The sequence below is a fragment of the Ornithodoros turicata genome, chromosome 2 (genome assembly GCF_037126465.1).
Source record: "Ornithodoros turicata isolate Travis chromosome 2, ASM3712646v1, whole genome shotgun sequence".
NCBI lineage: Eukaryota > Metazoa > Arthropoda > Arachnida > Ixodida > Argasidae > Ornithodoros > Ornithodoros turicata.
In genome coordinates, this window is record NC_088202.1 from 80,472,573 (window position 1) to 80,490,683 (window position 18,111).

General features: G+C 46.8%; 1 protein-coding gene across 1 annotated transcript in view; it reads right to left on the reverse strand.

Annotated features, from left to right (window-relative positions):
- LOC135383758 (uncharacterized) overlaps positions 1 to 18,111 on the reverse strand; it is a 153,885-nt gene that overhangs the window by 50,055 nt on the left and 85,719 nt on the right. The window contains exon 2 of the mRNA XM_064613092.1: positions 10,774 to 11,142. Within this exon, the coding sequence (XP_064469162.1) occupies positions 10,774 to 11,142 (369 nt within the window). The remainder of the gene's footprint in view (positions 1 to 10,773; positions 11,143 to 18,111) is intronic.

Here is an 18,111-nt window from a genome sequence, read left to right on the forward strand (position 1 = left end):
GCAAGTCAGTGCTACGTGTCTAGTAAATATATAGGATCGCAAGTGAGATTTACACATGCTAACCATTTGCGGCTGCTGCGGACAGTGCCACGAAGCACGTTTCATGCTGAAGACCAAGGTGTCATGACACTGACTTACCAACTGACTGAACCAAAGACTTGGGACCCCACAGAAGAGTTCAGAACTGAAAGCCACCGAACGAACTCTACAAAGAAGGGGGTGTTCTGTCGACGCCGCACGAGCCACGACAAGACAGCTGCTCCCCGATTCACGTTCAGCAGTCCATAGATTCACCCTCTGCAACTAGCAGCCAAGACGTGGTGGTAAGGAACGAGAACTCGCTGAACTGCAGCATAACTGAATAAAAGGGTCCCCCCGCTGCCGAGGGCTAAGCATCAACCAGAGGTAACCATACATGCTCGCAAGGTTCTCAACAGGTACATCACTGATGACTATAGAAGGGCTAAATGATGGAATTTTATTAAGGGGGAAAGTGGTATGTTCGTGTGTGGGAAGACTACGGCGACCTAGCAGATCCGCACGACTCGTGCATAGTGTATGCGTGCGCCTGGAACATTAAAAGATTGATGTTCGTTGCTCTACTCTGTTCGCACGTTTTCTGGGCGAAGATAGAACCGTATTGATCCCTGAAAGTTTTTGACGCGGCGCAATAACCCAAATAATGCAGTGGTATGCTTATTAGCAAACCGCTCGTAGGCATAGCACGCATGCTGCTCGGCTCATGTCGGAAGTTATTGCGAATAATTTCGACATCTGTTTCGCCAAAACCTGGGCTGGGGGTACCATACTACACTTCACGCCTACACATGTGGTGTTTCGTGGGGACATGAATTACACAGGAATTTTCTAACGGATTGGAGGGCAGCACTAATTACAGTGCGTCTGTCCGTTCGTGCTACTATAGGACGCAGAAAGTTATACCAAGCGTGTTCAGATTCGAACCGCACCATTGTTCATTCACGGCGGGCTTGAGAGCACTATTATCGAAGCGTGCGGGCACTCTTTTATGAGATTTTTTCCCCTTCGAATTCCGCGGGCCTTTGTTAGAGATTGGAAAAACGGACTGCGTCAGAAGTGCCTATAATTGCAAACAACGGAACCCAGGATTTCGGAAGGCCCGGAACATCTCGCCAGTAACATTCCAACTGATTAGGGTCAACACTAAATGCACTGACGCGGGCCCACTGAGTACACTAGACCAATCAACAATCACTTGAAAAGTACTGGCTGAGCATTCGTCTTGAATTAGGGCAGAGCGTTCAGCATGCATTAAGGCGATTGTGCTGTGGCTTTCCTCTCAGAAGTAAAAACCGATATGATCACGAGAGTTTTTATGAGCTTGTAGTTTCTAACTTATCCATCAGAGTTTGTATTACTCGAGGAAACGAGGCAACTAGCGCTGGCACAAAATAATACTATAATCCAGTTTCTCGTGGCAGTCGAAAAAAATTGTGTTGAGAAAACAAGTGCAGATGGCAAAAAAACCATGCATGTTGAGTGGACGCTCCCTTTCAAGGAAACCCGCTGTGAGCTACGGCGACGCTCGTCCTCGGCCGTAACCTCAGCCGACCCAGAGCAATGTCTTTTCTCCTCTCATGCTTTCCCGCTTTTCCCCGGTTTGCCGGTAAATAAAGTTAGTTGCGTTTTTGTTCTCGAGCTGACTGCCTCGTTGCCTTCTTTCTTCGAGTTTTCAGCCGAACCCATCCAACGGTTTAAGGGTAGAGAGGGAGATCTCCAATTTGTGCTACTTTCTTCCTAATTTCTACTACAATTGTCTTCTCACGCTTCGTACTGTATCTTTTTATGTTTTCATAAAAGACAAACTGTGAACACGTGTGCTAGGACGCGCTCAGGAGAGTTGGAACTAAGGCAAGACAAGAAAAGTGATTTCCATAATTAAACTGTACTTTCGCTTCTCAGGGTGATGAGCTTGCTAGGATTGTACACAGAGCACACCACTATTCTTCAGAAGTGACGGTATACATCAAACGCCATATAGTCACCTGTGAGTAATAAATTTGACAATGCAGAAAATCATACCTCCAAAAACGACTTGACCTTGATGATAATGAGCTGCTAGTCTAAATGTTCCTTGTTCAATTGTACATTCGTTACATTGCATACTACCATGATTCCGAATTCAATGGTGAAAACTCTTGTAGGCAAAACTAACAAAAAATATATAACAGGCGTTCAGAAGCTGCAACCTTAATGGGGGGGGGGGGGGGGACAGAACGCGCAGAAGCCTCGGTGACACCTTTATGTTGTTTCTAGCACTCAGCATTCCTAATCCAACTATAACTTATTTAACACCAGGGTTATGCTGTTTATACCATCAGATCAATCTAAGAACAGTGTTGGCAATCTTGACATATTATCATTATGCCAAGACGTACAGTCTTTTGCTTGGCTGTTTTTCACCTATAGTTCACTTCTAACAGAGGTGATATGGAGGACTAGGTCGATCGTAATGATGCTGTATCTCATAGGCAGAGCCTCATATACTACTGATGCACGTCAAGATTGCAGAATGCCATGCATTTATGAAAGATAGTGCGGGATTTATCAGTATCACCTCAAATAGGGATGCCGGGCATACGTTAGGAAAGTCGACGCCGGTAATTAGTATAACGCGATTTTGCATAGATGACGCTGGTATGAGCTCTGTAGAAGCAGTTTGTCTGTATTTTACGTCTTCAGGCATCGTGCGCTTGCGGGTATATTCGGCGAATGTTCATGCAACGTATTGCGCAAGCATTATACAAGCGCAGAATGTCAAGAAACCTAGCTGCACCATATCGATTACCCATTACAAGGTAGGCGGAAGTACCAGCAACCATTTATCGTGTGGGCGTTCCCCGGAGACTGATCTACCATTTAGGAAGGCTACAATCGAAGTTCTTTGCCGTTCGGTAACAGGAAGAAAACATCGAACTGGACAATATACGAACTTGTATCTCAACGTGAAAAACGGAAGGTCTATCGTAAAAGAGTACAGAACAATGAATTACTTGTTTAGTTATTTCTATTGGATATGGTACTATGTATCTCATTAAGATTTTGAAACATAAGCAGAATGACGTTGGATTTACTAATAATAAGTGTTTCGAGTTTCCTTGTTCTCGTAAGCTGCCGAGCGTCTGAACCATGTTTAACCAAAGGCACAACTCCTTGCATGAGGGTCAATCGCCCGTGGACGTATACGGAACACTCATGACGTCACACAGGATTTTCCAGACCCTTCATGCCCAAGTATAACACCCTTTCCTCTTATAGTTCTTGTGGACAGCTGTGAAGGAGAGGGCATAGCTAGAGCCCTGCACAGACACGGGCCCCCGACCCGCGGGCCGGACCGGGCTGGTGCTCCGGGTCGTGCCGAGTCCGGCCGACAAACATGTTTCCGAGATTCATGCTCGGCCGGGTTACGCAGCTAACTGCACACAATGGAGGACTGTGGAACTATGAACTAATATCCATTAGTTGATATGATCACGCGCTTGCGTCATTCCTGTGCATACATTTGCAAAGACAAGTAAAGGACACTGCATTATGCGTATGATTCGACCCTCTAGAACATTCTCAAAGCCACTTCACATTGCTCCTGACTCCTCACGTATTTCACAATCACCGAACGCAACAACTCAGGGAAAAGAGAAGCTGACGCCAGGAATCGAACCTGGGTCTTCTGATTTCCGGTCAGTTATGCTACCCCTACACCGCACCAGCACGCCGTTTCCCATCACCCATTGAGTGCCTCAAGTACTCAAGTCAAGTTGTGTCGTCCCTAAGTGTAGTCTGCCTCTGTCAAATCTCGTTGTTCACAATCACGTTCGCAAAGCTTGGTGAGAGGGGTAGGGATTGGGAGAAGGAGTTTATCGGCAGTATCCGCTATCTCCGCAAAAACTTGCACGCGTGCGTTCGGATTTAATTTGGTCTCGTGCTGTTGTGGTGTTAAACCGCCAGCACTTGTATGTCTGTGGTCTTGTCTTCTCTTATAAATTTACTTATAAATTTGTTTGAGAAGCGCGCTTGAGAAGCGCGTACGTCACGGCTCGAAATACTAGGCCGGGATCTACTCGCCGAGTCACCGGGCCGGGCCGTGCTCTACTCACTGGGCCACCGGGCCGGGCAAAACATGAAGGCCCGGGTTGGGTCGGGCCATTTTCCGATGCGCCAGGGCCGGGTCGGACCCAGAAAAGTCGGCCCGTGCAGGGCTCTAGGCATAGCTCCATTTGTGCAACGGAACGTCCTACTTTCAAAAGTCCTGTAGAACGTGGGGAGAGGCTTACCCTCCAACAGGGATGGGAACCGTTATTTTTTTCTGTTCGCTTCGGGTTCAGGCTCAGGCATATGATTCGGTTTGGGATCAGCTCCGCAGCTGCGCAAAATATCGGAACCGGTTTAAATCGGTTAGAACTGGTCCGGGAAAGTGAATTTTGGGCAGATTGCCATGGGTTAAAGCAAGCACATCCTTACGATTACGCAAATGTACTTTTGTTGTTGTTGTTGTTGCTGACACAGAGGTGGTTCACGGCAACACCGCGTGTTACAGGTCTGTATTTCAGGTGCAACATTACGGTAGCATATTGTATTCTCCAGTTCCCTCATCATATACGCCATGTTACATCCTGCTCAGGGACAGACTGTTATTTTCACAGTCCAAGATGAAAACTTGGGGCTGCTGGACGAGAAAAACCGCGTACAAGGAAGCGTACAACTGCCAAAAGGAACAGATCAATAAATAAAACACGTCCAACTTGTCCTTTCTGACCACATATATTCATATATTCAGTTGTACCATCTAACAACAACAACAGCAGCAGCAGCTGGAATGTTCGGCTCATTCCAGTAAAAGTGGTTGAAAGTTGCGACCTGTTCTTTCCTATTCAGCGTCTAACCGTGTGTCCTTATTTTTGTCGCTAAGAATGGGGTACCATCTAACATTACAATTGCTTGCCACGCTCAGTGTTGGCTCAGACACGTTGGACCAAACGGCGCCTTCCCGAATGCGCAGTCAGACTCTACATTTTCTCCTTCGGGAGTCAGAAATTTGACTCGCCATGCATTTAGAATGTAATTTCAACTTACATTTCGTACGATGTTACGATACGGGGTTACGATGGATGATAGTTGTTACTTCAGCTGGTAAAATCAAGCACCGCCGCACCTCAAAACTAACACAACTGAATGAACGTAATAGCTGCGAGGAGGAAATACCTCGCTTTTTTGTTTTGTTCAGTTCAGTTTTGTTCAGTTTCGGATTCGAATTTGTTTGGCGACGCGGCTGAATCCGCTGTGTAAATCGTATAGTTCCGATCTCTCACAACGCATATTACGTCTGAACCGTTTCGCGAACCGGTAACCGCCTAAATGTTTTTTTCGGTTCAGTTCAGGTTCGGATCAACGCGGGGAAAAATACTTTGGTTCGGTTCAGTTCCTGTTCAGCGAAAACTACTGGTTTTTAGTGGTTTTCGGTTCGGGTTCAGTTTCGGTTCCGATCCCTTCCCTCCATACCGATACCGCACATAACTAGTTTTAACAACGGGACCTCCCATGAAATGACTTGCATGGTTTTACACTAAATCAATAACAAACTTCAAAACTTGAAACTTGAAATAACGAGACGAAAATACATGAACTACACATGGTTTGTACCTTGCTGGACCATCCATTGTCCGAGGAAAGACTTGCCATATTAACGAGACGAAAATGCGTTGAAAAGTTAGGCCCCCACAAAAATCGTCCATAATTCAAGTTGCCCATATTAACGAGGTGCATACTAATGAGGCACGACTACCTTGCTATTGCTGTACCTTCTGATCAATAGGGCTCTACGAAAACGATACGATAAAAGAAGTTATCAAATCCGTGCAAGCCTAGCAATGTGATGTCACACGCTTCAAAGAAAGAGGTCGATTGTCATGCTTTCGGAGCTGTTATTGTGAACACCTCCCGACCTTCTAAAACTCGGTAATATCCACAGGTTCGGGCAATGAGCGACATATCGGGCGAGAGGTTCACGTCCGACATGGACTGATAAGTTTACGTAAAAGGCTGCGCGAAAATCATATTGCAAGCGTTGTAAAACGTTAGTCGATCACAGAGCTTTTTCTGCTCTCAGATGGCACAGCCATTCATGCTACGGCAGTGCCATGTATTAAAAGGGAGTCTGGCCATTAAGGGACCAACATATACCTGAGGCTCCACCCACTTTTTGAGGTATCTATCTAATCACAGCTCGAAATACAGTTCCCTATTATTGCAGGCCAACCAGTACTTATACTTCACCCTTATTTACTGGGTGGCACCAATTTGGAGAAACTGGACTGATTGGGATGAAACTTACATTAATGGTGAAAGACCAAAACGACGGATTTTGCACCCACTTTTGTCAACGCCATCTGCATAGAGAGATGCATGTTGGGGAAGACTGAGAATTGCAGAAATGGTTGCTGGCAAGAGTGATTGGCGAGCGGAGCCAGGAGAGCGGTAGAACCGCTTCTTCATAGCAGACGGCTACCGGTATGACTTTTAAATCACGTAACGTGCGTAGATTGAATCAAAAATGCGCAAAGATGCATGGTTAAATAAAATTCAATGACATCATGCAGAATCTTATGTATCAGGGGCGTCCTTCTTGCTATTTTCTTGGGATCGCTGTCTTAGCTAGGCATAACGTTAGCGGCGAAACATCTCATTTTCGCGTAAATAATGATGACGGAGCGAAAGTTGAAGCTGATCTTGCAGATGAGGATATATACTCACAGTACGAAATTAAAGCAGTCTGTGAAAACTTTTTGTCACGAAATCTCCGCTTCGCCGTTCCAAGCACCACCCTCCATTTTTGACAAATTTTGGTGTCATGGCGGTCCCCATGGAAAATGGCAACCAACGAAATGCGCCCAAGTTTGATTGACAGGTCAAGCCTCTATTTTAGGCTCCTCCTAATGGCCGGATTCCATTTTAATCAGGGGGGTCGGACTCGCTCAAAAAAGCGTGACTATAACGGAGCTGCCATCCGTTGGTCATGGAAGGCGTTGCTGCATCGTTCCGCCGTTTTCGTAAATTTATCACTTGCTAACTTGCTATCTAGATTCGGTGTACTATGTGCGTATCTAATATGTATTTGTTAAACAAATAAGCAGTGAATATTTTCCCACTACAACACTTGCTTGTGTGCTGTCGTTCGTTCGTTCGTCACTTTATTATCACGAAACTCGACAGACCAGAGCATGGAATGGCGGGTGGTTCCGTTTTTGGCATTTCCGGTTCCCGTTGGTTCGCAGAGCAGCATGAAGATGACGGTTTACTGTGTGTATTCATCTTTGGATGAATATATGCCTTCGGAAATACATGCCTACATTGGTTACGATGGGTAACGATTTATTGATTTCGCTCGCAAAGCACACAAACGTCACTTCAACACGTCATTGGCTGTAAACGTCTTCATCTGTGTCGGGTTGGCGGTGTCGCAGGTAATCTCATACATAAGATATGATTCACGTTTGATATGACAACGTTTATCTTGTGATTCCAATAGCACTACTCAATTCTGCACGTATCCCGAAGATTCGTACGTACTCAACGCAATTACACGGATTGCATCGCTTCCTACGGTGGACGTCGTTCCCTCCATCGGCTCATTCCCGCGTTTGTCATCCCACGTGACTGCACAGGGTTGGCAACAAACGGAGCAGCTCCGCTGTAGTTAGGGGGCTGAAATTCGTCCACTAACACTGTCCATGACCAACGGATGGCTGCGCCCGGGCGGTCACGCTCGGGGATAGGAGAATCCCACTGACGGCGCGCCAAGTACGTTCTCTAGAGTATTCCTATATTAACTCTGTGCTTTTAATACACGGCAGTGTGCTACAGCTGCAAAAGGAGCATAACGCATGAGGCAACGTCGCTCTCCTAAAGCTATATGTTTTGCTGTCGTTACGTTACAAAAACTTGAATCTTAATAGGAGAAGGAAACGTTGCAAACCCAACGTTTCCTAAAACTTTCTAATTTCAAACAATCCTTCTCGTTAGGACTTCCCTTTACCGATCTCGGTGGATCAATCGGTAGCGTGTCAGCCTATACTTATCCCAAGGTTCCGCGTACGATCCCGGCCGAGGACCGCTGCAACTTGGAGGCAGGGTACAAGTTGCTTAGGCACGCCGTCTTTCGCAAGGGACGTTAAATACGGCATGCAGTGCGCCGAGATTTCGGTGCGCGTTAAACTACCCTCAGGTGGACAAAATCCATCCACATCCCGACCACTGTTCGTCACTAGTGATCAGAGTTCGAGGTTACTCGTTACTGTAACTAAGTTCCTTTTTTTGGTAACTTGTAACTTAACTCGGTACTTTTGCGCCGTGGTAACGTTCAGAGGAACTCGTTCCTTTTTCAGGTAACTTTGCCAAAGTAACTTTTAGTACGTTAACTTCCAAGTTACTTTGAACTCGCTTTTCACTCACGTCCACATATTTTATTGCTTTCTGTCCGGTTCCTTCATGGCATTTTTTGCCATAAAACGTGATATTCAATCAATGGCAGTATTTTATTCAGGAAGTAAGAACCGCTGCCATTGAAATGAAGCTGAACCACTGTGCGCCCAAAGGAAGTAGTAAAATGCAAAGCGTTCGAATAGACCTCTACCAGAGAAACGTCATCATAACGTTGGTAGAGAGACTAAAACCGAAACAAATCGGAAGGAGAGGGCTGGGTTCCACGAACGGGCACTTGTTCGCTGCCTCCCATTGAAAGAAAAGCAGGATCGAGCGTCACGTCCCTTTATGGGACCACATTGTAATCCCCTCAGGACCGTGGCTTTCGGGCGCGACCTTGTTCACCTCTAGCTTCGAGCGTAGTTCAATTCTACCAAATTTGTGTGGCTGCCGAACACTATGACGTCATTTGTTTACAAGCAGGGAGAGGTCTATTGTTGGACATAAACGAAAACGATCTCAGCGTGTTGCACTCCTCCGCAGGTAACTCAAGGTCTAACTCAGCTGCTCACTCGCGCTGCGCCTGCGTAATGCTATTTTCCGAAGGAACTTGGAAGTAACTCGTTCTTTTATTATTTTTTTTAGTAACTCAGTAACTGCGAGTTACATTTCAGGCTGAAGAACTTCGTTATTAACTTAGTTACGTTTTGCACACGGTAACTTAACTTGTAACGAGTTCTTTTTGACGGGTAACTTCTCAATATATGCTCGTGATCATAGCTATCTCGCAACATATACAGCCACAACTTAGCAATTATTAGAACTTGCTTTCGGAAGGCGTGAAAGGGCTGCCTTTAGGTATGTTGCTGGATGGGATACGTTTCCTTACAGCTTTCGCTTTTGTTAGCACAGGTCCTCTCGTTCTCTAACATGCCCTTGTAGATTCTTTTCGCCTCAAGGAGGACCGCTGTGTTCGTGCTGTCATACTTGGCAGGGTACACCGCGAGCATAACGTTAACACGTCAATGTTGGCATGTCAAGCTCAGCGAAAAAGCAAACACTATCAACAGTTCTCTTTTTCCTGTGTCAATAAGCGCCCCGGGTGCAATGCGCATGCGCATTTCGTTGAAATGGTATATTCAATAGTCCGTTCTGGAGCACACCTAGTATAAATTTAAAAGTTTTTTTTTTTTATTCCAAAATGAAGGACAGTACTTTGTGCTTTAGGATATTGCTTTGTGGTTAGACTCTGTACTCTCACTTTGAGACGCATTGTGCAGTGCTTTTGTTGGGAAACCATAAGCCGAATTAAAAAATGTCTGCAGAAGGCGTTCCTATCTGACCAAAGTAGTTATGCGGGTTTTCAAGGGAGGGAGCTAAAGGGGCGGAAAGAAATCCGCATTGGAAAATTTGTTTCCTAGGCTTTCTTGCAAAACACGGAAAACAGGACAGACACTCTTTGTACAAAAACTAGGAAGCGTCCACGTAATCCTCAACTCATTTCTCTGGCACAAAACAGCACGTTGCATTCCTCGTATCTACGCATTTCCTTGCCTACAGTTTCACATTCTTGTTGTTGTTGTTGGTTGGTTGGTTAAATAACAAGGGGAGGTTGAATTCACGCAAGCGAATTCTGCTACCCCACAAAAAAAGAAACTGCACGATCGCACCACAGAAGGTGCGAGCGCACCGCAAAAGTTCCCCGGGGCGAGCGTCTCGACCGCGACCACGCAGGACCGAGCGTGCCGTTCACATCAAGGATCATAGTAATGTCCACGCACCGTCTACTATAGGGTTTCTAGTCCAGATTTCACAATGAAATTGACAAGAGCATTGAAGGCCGCGTCCCATACGCCTAAGACTTTCTCTATGCTGAAGTCCCTGCTGTCGAGATGGCCAAGGGTCTGCCTCAAGATGCCTCTTTGTGCAGCAGGTTTTGGACAATGCATGATGATATGTTCAGTGTTTTCCACTGTCCCGCACAGTAAACAGTTGGGCGAGTCCCCCTTGCCCACTTTATGACATTCTTCTTTTTTCAGTATACATTTATTTGTGCAGTTCATAACTTGGTACGGAACAAACAGGCAAGCGGACCTTTCGTTAACGGATGTTTACCCATCCAGCCACCTGCCCATCGATAAAATAAAGAGTGATCCGTGTCCGCCATTGGTTTCAGGTATTGTTTCTGGATGGTGAATCGGAAGACAAAATATTCTATATAAACCTAATGTTGTACATAACCTTTGTAACCTTAGGATTATCCTTCCGTCAATAGCCGTTGCACCCGTAACGGGACTCTTAGTCTGCTAGAGCACTTACCGTAAACTGTCATGTCTTGATGACGCGTGTCTTGTCCAGCAAGTGACGTCACGACGCACGTATACTTCCCACTAAGTTCCATAGTGGGCCGCAGTATTCGAATAGCTCTATACTGAGAGTAGTCATCACGAGAGTTGACAGAGAAAGAGGGGTCCAGTCGTCCTTGTAGCACACCGAACGATTCCCGCGACTTCATTTCGGGGATCCACTGGTAAACTGGCTCGGCGCCATCATTGAAGTACCACTTCACCACTAGTTTGAGGTCGTTCTCGTTGTACACATACTCACAGTCCAGGACAACGGGCAGTTCGGTGCCGTTCCGCACCCACCGTGGAACGCTCAGTCTGCGGATCATCACAGCTGCACATCCTGCAGAAGAGAAAGACGACAATGGTTTAACGACGGGTGCGTCACCTGCAACTGCGTACATGATATGCGGTTGGTTAAGTGCATATACAGGGTGTTTCACCTAAAGTGATAAATTCTAACTGGCAACGTACTCGCCGAAAGATCGTGGGACCTTCGGCAATTACCTTCTGGAAACTTTTGCCGCCGTTTAGGAAGGCTTTGGACAATTTTTAATTGAGGGAAATTTATTTTTTCTATTGAACCTTGAAAATTGCCAAGCGAACCTCACTTTTTTTTAACAGAAATATGAAGTCCTCCACGGAAAACCACTGGCCCAACAAAAACTATGCACAGTATCCCAACAGAAATAGTCGAAAAAAATTAGTAAAAATTCCGCTTTAGCCCCGCCTGCGTGATTGTCGCAAAGAAGGGCGCACGGAAGATGCAGGGAGAGGAGGAAATGTTCCCGCCTCTTGTTTTACCTTTCTTTCCCCCCGCTTTGACCCTGATGCTGGTGACAACCGCATTATCACAAATGAAACAAAAAGAGAACCGTCTTATCACAAAGAACGCAAATAAATGAAGGCGGGGACACTTTCTCCGCACGACGCACATTTCGCGAGCGCTTCTTAGCGAAAATCAAGCAGGCGGGGCTTAAGGGCCGTGATTTTCTCTTTTTTTTTTTCAACTATTTCTGTTGCAATACTGTGCATAGTTTATGTTGGATCCGCGGTTATCATATTTCTTTAAAGCTCTGAAGGGCCCAAAGCCCTAAAGTTCTAATGAATGCATGTGTTCGTAATGTTTATTCAGTTTTCGGAAATCTTTTCACGGATTTTCAGCGGAATGCGTTCCACACTTAAAGTCCGCTGCTGAGGTAAAGTCACTGTGGGTGTCGTTGGGGTCAGTTGTCCCATATTTGGTGGGATAAGTTGTCGCGTACTTCAACTGGTAGAGCGACTGAGAGCGCAAACTATATCCTCGAGAAAGTGTTTCAGTAGCTTTCTTAGTACATCTTAGAGATCGTGTAATAATTTAGTGCCGCTTTTTACATTTACAACGCCGGTCTACAGCCAGTAATGCCTAGCTTGCAGTGTACCCGTGAATCCTGCACAGCTGGGACAGACGTGTACATTGTGTAAATGTAAGGCTTAAGATAATAGGTTCTTTTCTGCTCGTTTAGTTTGTTTTTCATATGCACTTCCAATGGGTATTCAATTCGGTACACCTTCACAATAAAGATTACGAAAAAATGCAGCTAAAGCAACCTGCCCCAGCCCGTGTGACAACCTGCACCGCTACTGGTGCGTGTTGTCACACTTCGCGACCTCCGCGCAAATGTTTTCTTTATGCACTGTTTTTGAAGCCAACTTTAGTTTAATATGTGCGTTGTGTAACCAAAAGATCGCACTAAAATGCAGCTTTGGTTTCATCACCCTGACGAACGTACTTTCGTCACAGCAAAATCAGAAGCAAAAACTGTGACAACTCTCCCAAGTCTCCCCTATTCTGAAGAGATCGATATGGAGTGTCTCTGCATAAAAGCGGAAGGACGTAGGTTCGAATGCTAACACGCAAGTAATAATAAAAAAAAGTCTTCAAATCACGAAAACATTGGTAATTAATGTAAATAAGCAATGATTCAACAAGAATAAACAGCTGGATGACCCGATGTTGGCCGAAGCGGGGGAAGAAACGTGGCTTAGCGTGTACGGTACGGCAAAGAAACGGGTCCGCCACTTGTAATCTTACAAGTGTAGCTTACGTCTTTTTAACCATGGGAAAATGCGTTGGGAATTTGGAGATGGATATGTGCGCTTGTGTGTATATAGCGGCCGTTGTGTTGTTCAGTCTCGTCCGTTGTTGTGTGCGTTCTACAGATTGATCAGCAATATACCAGTGGCACGGCCGAGTGCGTTAAGGCGTCCCGCTCGTTGGTGGTAGCCAAGGTCGTGCTTAAGACCGGAGGTGGTGGGTTCGAATCCTACCACCGGCTGTGCTGTTTGAGGTTTTCCCCGGGGTTTTCTGAAGACTTTCCAGGCGAATATTGGCACAGTTCCCCCTGAAGTTTGCCCAGGAGGCATACTAACCCCCCTGACCCCAACTCCTTCCTGCTGTCCTCTCTCCATCTGTCCACATCTATACGCCACTGATAGCCACAGCTGCTTCGCGGTGCTAACACGGAATTAAAACCAACAACAAAACACAGCAATGTAATCGTTTGGTGAAATAGCGTGTAGCTATGCATTCATTAATGTCTACCCAACCAAGGGCGTAGGACAGCGTATTTGTTGTTTCGATTGGTTTCAGGAAGTTACGAGACGAGTCCCGATTTTCTTCTCATGTCAAAAACTTGGGCCACGGGGGAGGGGGAATCCAATCCGGTCGGAAGCTTTATGCCCGCCAGTCTAACGTATACATGTACATGTTGTTGGAGGAAAATTTAATATAACGTGGTAATGCATACAAGTGTGAATACGACAATTAGTACAGCAAACAAACAGCAATACATACATACAGCAATACATACAGAAAACTCCACAACTACAAAGAACACAAGTCAGTAAGATCAGTCTATATACAGTTCATTACACGCAACATCTCGGCAAGCGACGTCCAACAACAAGTCAGCAGAATATTTACAACAAAACCTCTCACACAAAAGGAATAGAGAATGTACAGCAGCAAGGCATTGACCCAACAATGTGTAATAAAACCGCAACAGAACATGCAACAGCAAGCCTGAAAATATATACAGCGACACCAACAAAAGGAAAGTACATTATGTACAACATTAAGGCATAAGCTAGCCCAAGTATGCGCAAAACCGCAACAGAAAGATCAGGTAATTACTACAAAATAAGGATTATAAACAGCATCTTATGAATTACAATATGTACAGTTAAGGAGGAGCGCCTTCCACGATGACACATCCATCAACGACACGAACGCAGGGATGCGAACACCACAGCCGCTCGAAGGTGGTCTTGCCCAACGCAAACAAGTCCCGCTGCAGGGTGTTGACGAGGTTAATGCGCAACCGGCGCAGTAACAAGAATAACGGCGTGCCACGTCGTCGGTTCGCTACAGCCTGACAGCGTGCCGCCCACAGTATATCCGCACCGCAGGCTGTCACAAAAACACTGAGTCGATGACCTGACCACCTGCGATCGAAGCTCACAGGGCAGGCGACGTTGGTGTGCCGCCGAACAAGTCCCCAAAAAATCCTTGCGGTGCGGCAACCATAGAGAACATGGCTGTTAGTTTCTGTGTTACCACAGTATGGGCAACTACCCTGGGACACAATGTTCCAAGCGGAGAGGTGGTCACGCGTTGGCTGAATCTCCCATGCGAAGGACCATAGGGTATCATACAGATGTCCAGGAAGCCATGAACGCATTGCCGAGGACCATGATATGGGCCTCGGCTGACGCACAGGCCTGCTCGCACCCGTTTCAAGTCCGTGTCGGATCGTTGCTTCAGCAAGTGCGCTAGGAGACGATGTCACAACGTGGTCGGGAAGAATTTGCGACAGCTTTCGATGATACGCTTGAACAGCGGCATAGAACCGTAGTGGGGACGCGGCTGCAGGTGCCAGCGGATTATATGCACGTGGCGCAAGATCCGCCACCAGTGGACCCATCCAGTATACGAGCAGCACCTGAGCTGGTGTCGACTCGCCGTTGAGTATACGTGATGTGGTCTTCAATGCGATGCCTCTATTCATGAGGCCGACGTCGGGTAGTGCAACTCCACCTTGAGACATAGGAGGGGAAAGAAGGACACGTGCTACAGGCCTTCGACGTTTTCGCCAAAAGAAGGAGATGACAGCACTGTGAACTCGCGCTACAATGTGGTGCGGCACAATTAGAACATGGCTCAGGTGCCACAGTCGCCCGCAGAACACACTGCGTACAATGCCCGCGTATGCCCGCTCTCGGTAGGATAGCTCGTGCGGATCTGCTGCTTCACACTTTGAACAGAGTTCTTGCAGTGCTACTGTCCAGTTGTCCTGTGTGGGACCGTTTTTATCAAATAAAACACCGAGGATCTTGACAGTTGCGCTGTACAGCAGCGTTGAGGGCCAATGAGAAACTCTGCTTCCAACACACATTAGTTTGGTCTTGCTGTAATTTAGCATTCCTCCTGATAACGAGGCATACTGGTCGTACACGCGGAAGGTCTGAACAACGGCCTCGGCATCTAGAGGGAAAACCGTAATGTCGTCCGCGTATGCCGCCACTTTCCATGTCCCAGATGTTGGAAGGGGTAAACCTTCAATGGAGACGTTGGTGTCGATATTCCATAAAAGAGGATCTATGGCTAAGACGAACAAAATGGGCGACAGGGTACAACCTTGACGGACGCCTCTGCCTATTGGGAACTCCTGGGAGAAACGCCGTAGCAAGAAAAGACAGCTTCGATGATTACTATATAGTCTTCTGATGGTGTCGCATATCCACTCCGGGAATCCGTACAGTTGAAGTATAACGAAGAGGTAGTTGTGTTCAACTCGGTCAAACGCTTTGGCGTGATCCAATGACAATAGGCCTCCGCCCAGGTTAGAAGACATCACGTAGCGAAGAAGATCCCGTAGACCCGATAGCGTGTCATACATACTTCGACCAGGCACACTGCATGTCTGCGAAGGGTGGACAATTGTTGGGAGTACGCTCTGAACCCTTTGAGCTAGCGCTGACGTTAAGATTTTGTAGTCACAGTTCAAAAGGGTGATTGGGCGCCAATTTTCGGGATCAGCAGGATTCCCACTTTTCTTAGGTAGCACTACGATGTGTCCGAAGCCGAAAGAGTCCGGGAACGAACCTTCACTGATACACGCTTGCATGGCTTGAAAGAAAAATTCACGAAGAACAGGCCAGAACGCCATATAAAAATCAGCAGGGAGACCGCCCGGGCTGGTTGCAGATGCAGCCCTATGTACCGCACCGTCAAGTTCCAATATAGTCAGTGGCCTGGCAATGGACATCTGATCCTCTTCCGATAGCACCGGCAATCCAGTTAGGAAGTCACTCCCTTGTGCATTGGGAACTGACGAACTGGTGTACAGACCGCGGAAGAAGTCTTCGAAACCATGAACGACCTCATCCGGATTCTCCGTGGTAGAACCGTCAGAGCGGCGACAACTGTACGGTGGACATACGCTATGTTGCGCATGGCGTGCATAATCAAGGTACCGTGCAACACCAGGACCTGCAAGGGCCTGCGCTCTTACGGAGTCTCTCCGTGCTGCACCCGAAGACGATCGAAGCAGGAGGCGGTATCGCTCTTGAAGTGATTCTAAGTACTCTTGCATTACCGGCGTTAGCGGTGTCCCCCGTCGCACAATTCTTATTTTCGCAGCAAGACGTCGCAGCGCTGTACTCCGCTCACGAGCGCGCTGCCGACCCAGTGTCTGGAAAAGGTGACGTAACCAGACCTTGAAACTTTCCCATTCTTCCGGGGATGGAGCACGATCCCTTAAATACGTCTCAATTTGTCTTCTGGCTTCGCTCGAAACCTCATCGTCATGGAGTAGTGAGCGGTCAAGCCTCCAGCGCCTGGCCTGGCCAGTCAGAAAACGACTAACATCCAGTGACATTAGAACAGCGCTGTGATCGCTTACGTGAACAGCAAGCTGATCTATGGTGATCGTCCGGCATACAGAAACTTGTGAGCGGAGGGGAGCAGGAACATAAAACCGGTCAAGGCGACTAGAAGAGCCCCCGCGAGACCAGGTAGCAGAAAAGAGATTGCCATGCAAGGCTGACCAAGCGTCAATAAGGTTCCGTTGTGCAAGCAAACGCCGCAGTTCTCGCGCACTCCAGGTAGGTCTGCCGCGGCCAGGCCCACGCACATCACGGTCAGAATCCAAGACACAGCTGAAATCTCCACACAGGATCACGTCAGACTGCAACATGAAGCTTCTTTGCAAATTGTAGAAAAAAACGTTGGTTTCGCTGGGTCTCGCCGGGGCATAAATGTTAATAAGCCGAAGTTTCCGATGCCCGGCAAAAAATTCGAAGCATATTACTCGGCCCTCAGTGTCGTTGCGCGCAAAACTCTCGGCTTCTTTCGGGAATGATTGCCTTGCTGTGTAGGTTCGCTGTCACCCGAGGACGACTGGAAACAGTGCTTGCCAGTAGCCCCGGCAACCCCCTGTTCCGCTGCGGCCGCGCTAACGTCTTCCAAAGAGTACAATGAGGTTGTACTTGACGTAACAGAAGGAGATTTAGCGCTCTCCACCAGAGATCCACATGAAGAAGGGGATTGGGGCCGCTTATTTGGGGCCACATGACGATCGTTGTTATCCACTTGCTGAAAGGTAACGGTAACTTGGCCTTCAGAAGGAACTTCAGAGGCCTCGCGTGTCATGTTGTTCTCCACCACCATGGTAGAACTGTACATGGTACATGTACATATCAACTTTATCCACTACCGTCGTTTGGAGTCATCCCACTGCAAGGCGTCAGTCGCAGAGTGGGTTCGCCGTCCGTCGTTGAGGATGAGAAGCAACATGAGACGAGACGAAGTCTATCTTCCCCCAAAGAAGGAGAGTTTAATATTAATGTCAAATTAGAGTAATATCAAACATGCTTTATCTCGCTAGGCCTATATTATGTGCTAGGCATCGCGCAGGACGGAAAACGAGGCTACACTTTTCACAACGGTAAGAAATTTCAGGAGTACTTTCGCGTCTTTGATTACCAACATCTAGCTAAAAATATTGCTTTCTTGCTCTTAACCATCACTGTGGCTAATACAGGGTGTCTCACCGAAAAAGGGCCAGGGGCTGAAGAAAAAATGGAGTGCTCTACACAAATGGAACCAACTGTACGTGCTTGGCAGTTGTGTGGTCTATCCAAAAATATTTTGTTCATCACCCCTTGTGAATTAATTAGCGGTAATTAATTTTTAGTTAAGTTTTAATTAAGTTTTAGCGGTAAACTTTTTAATTATCGGTTTTAGCTCTCAGATGTCAATGAGGAAGTT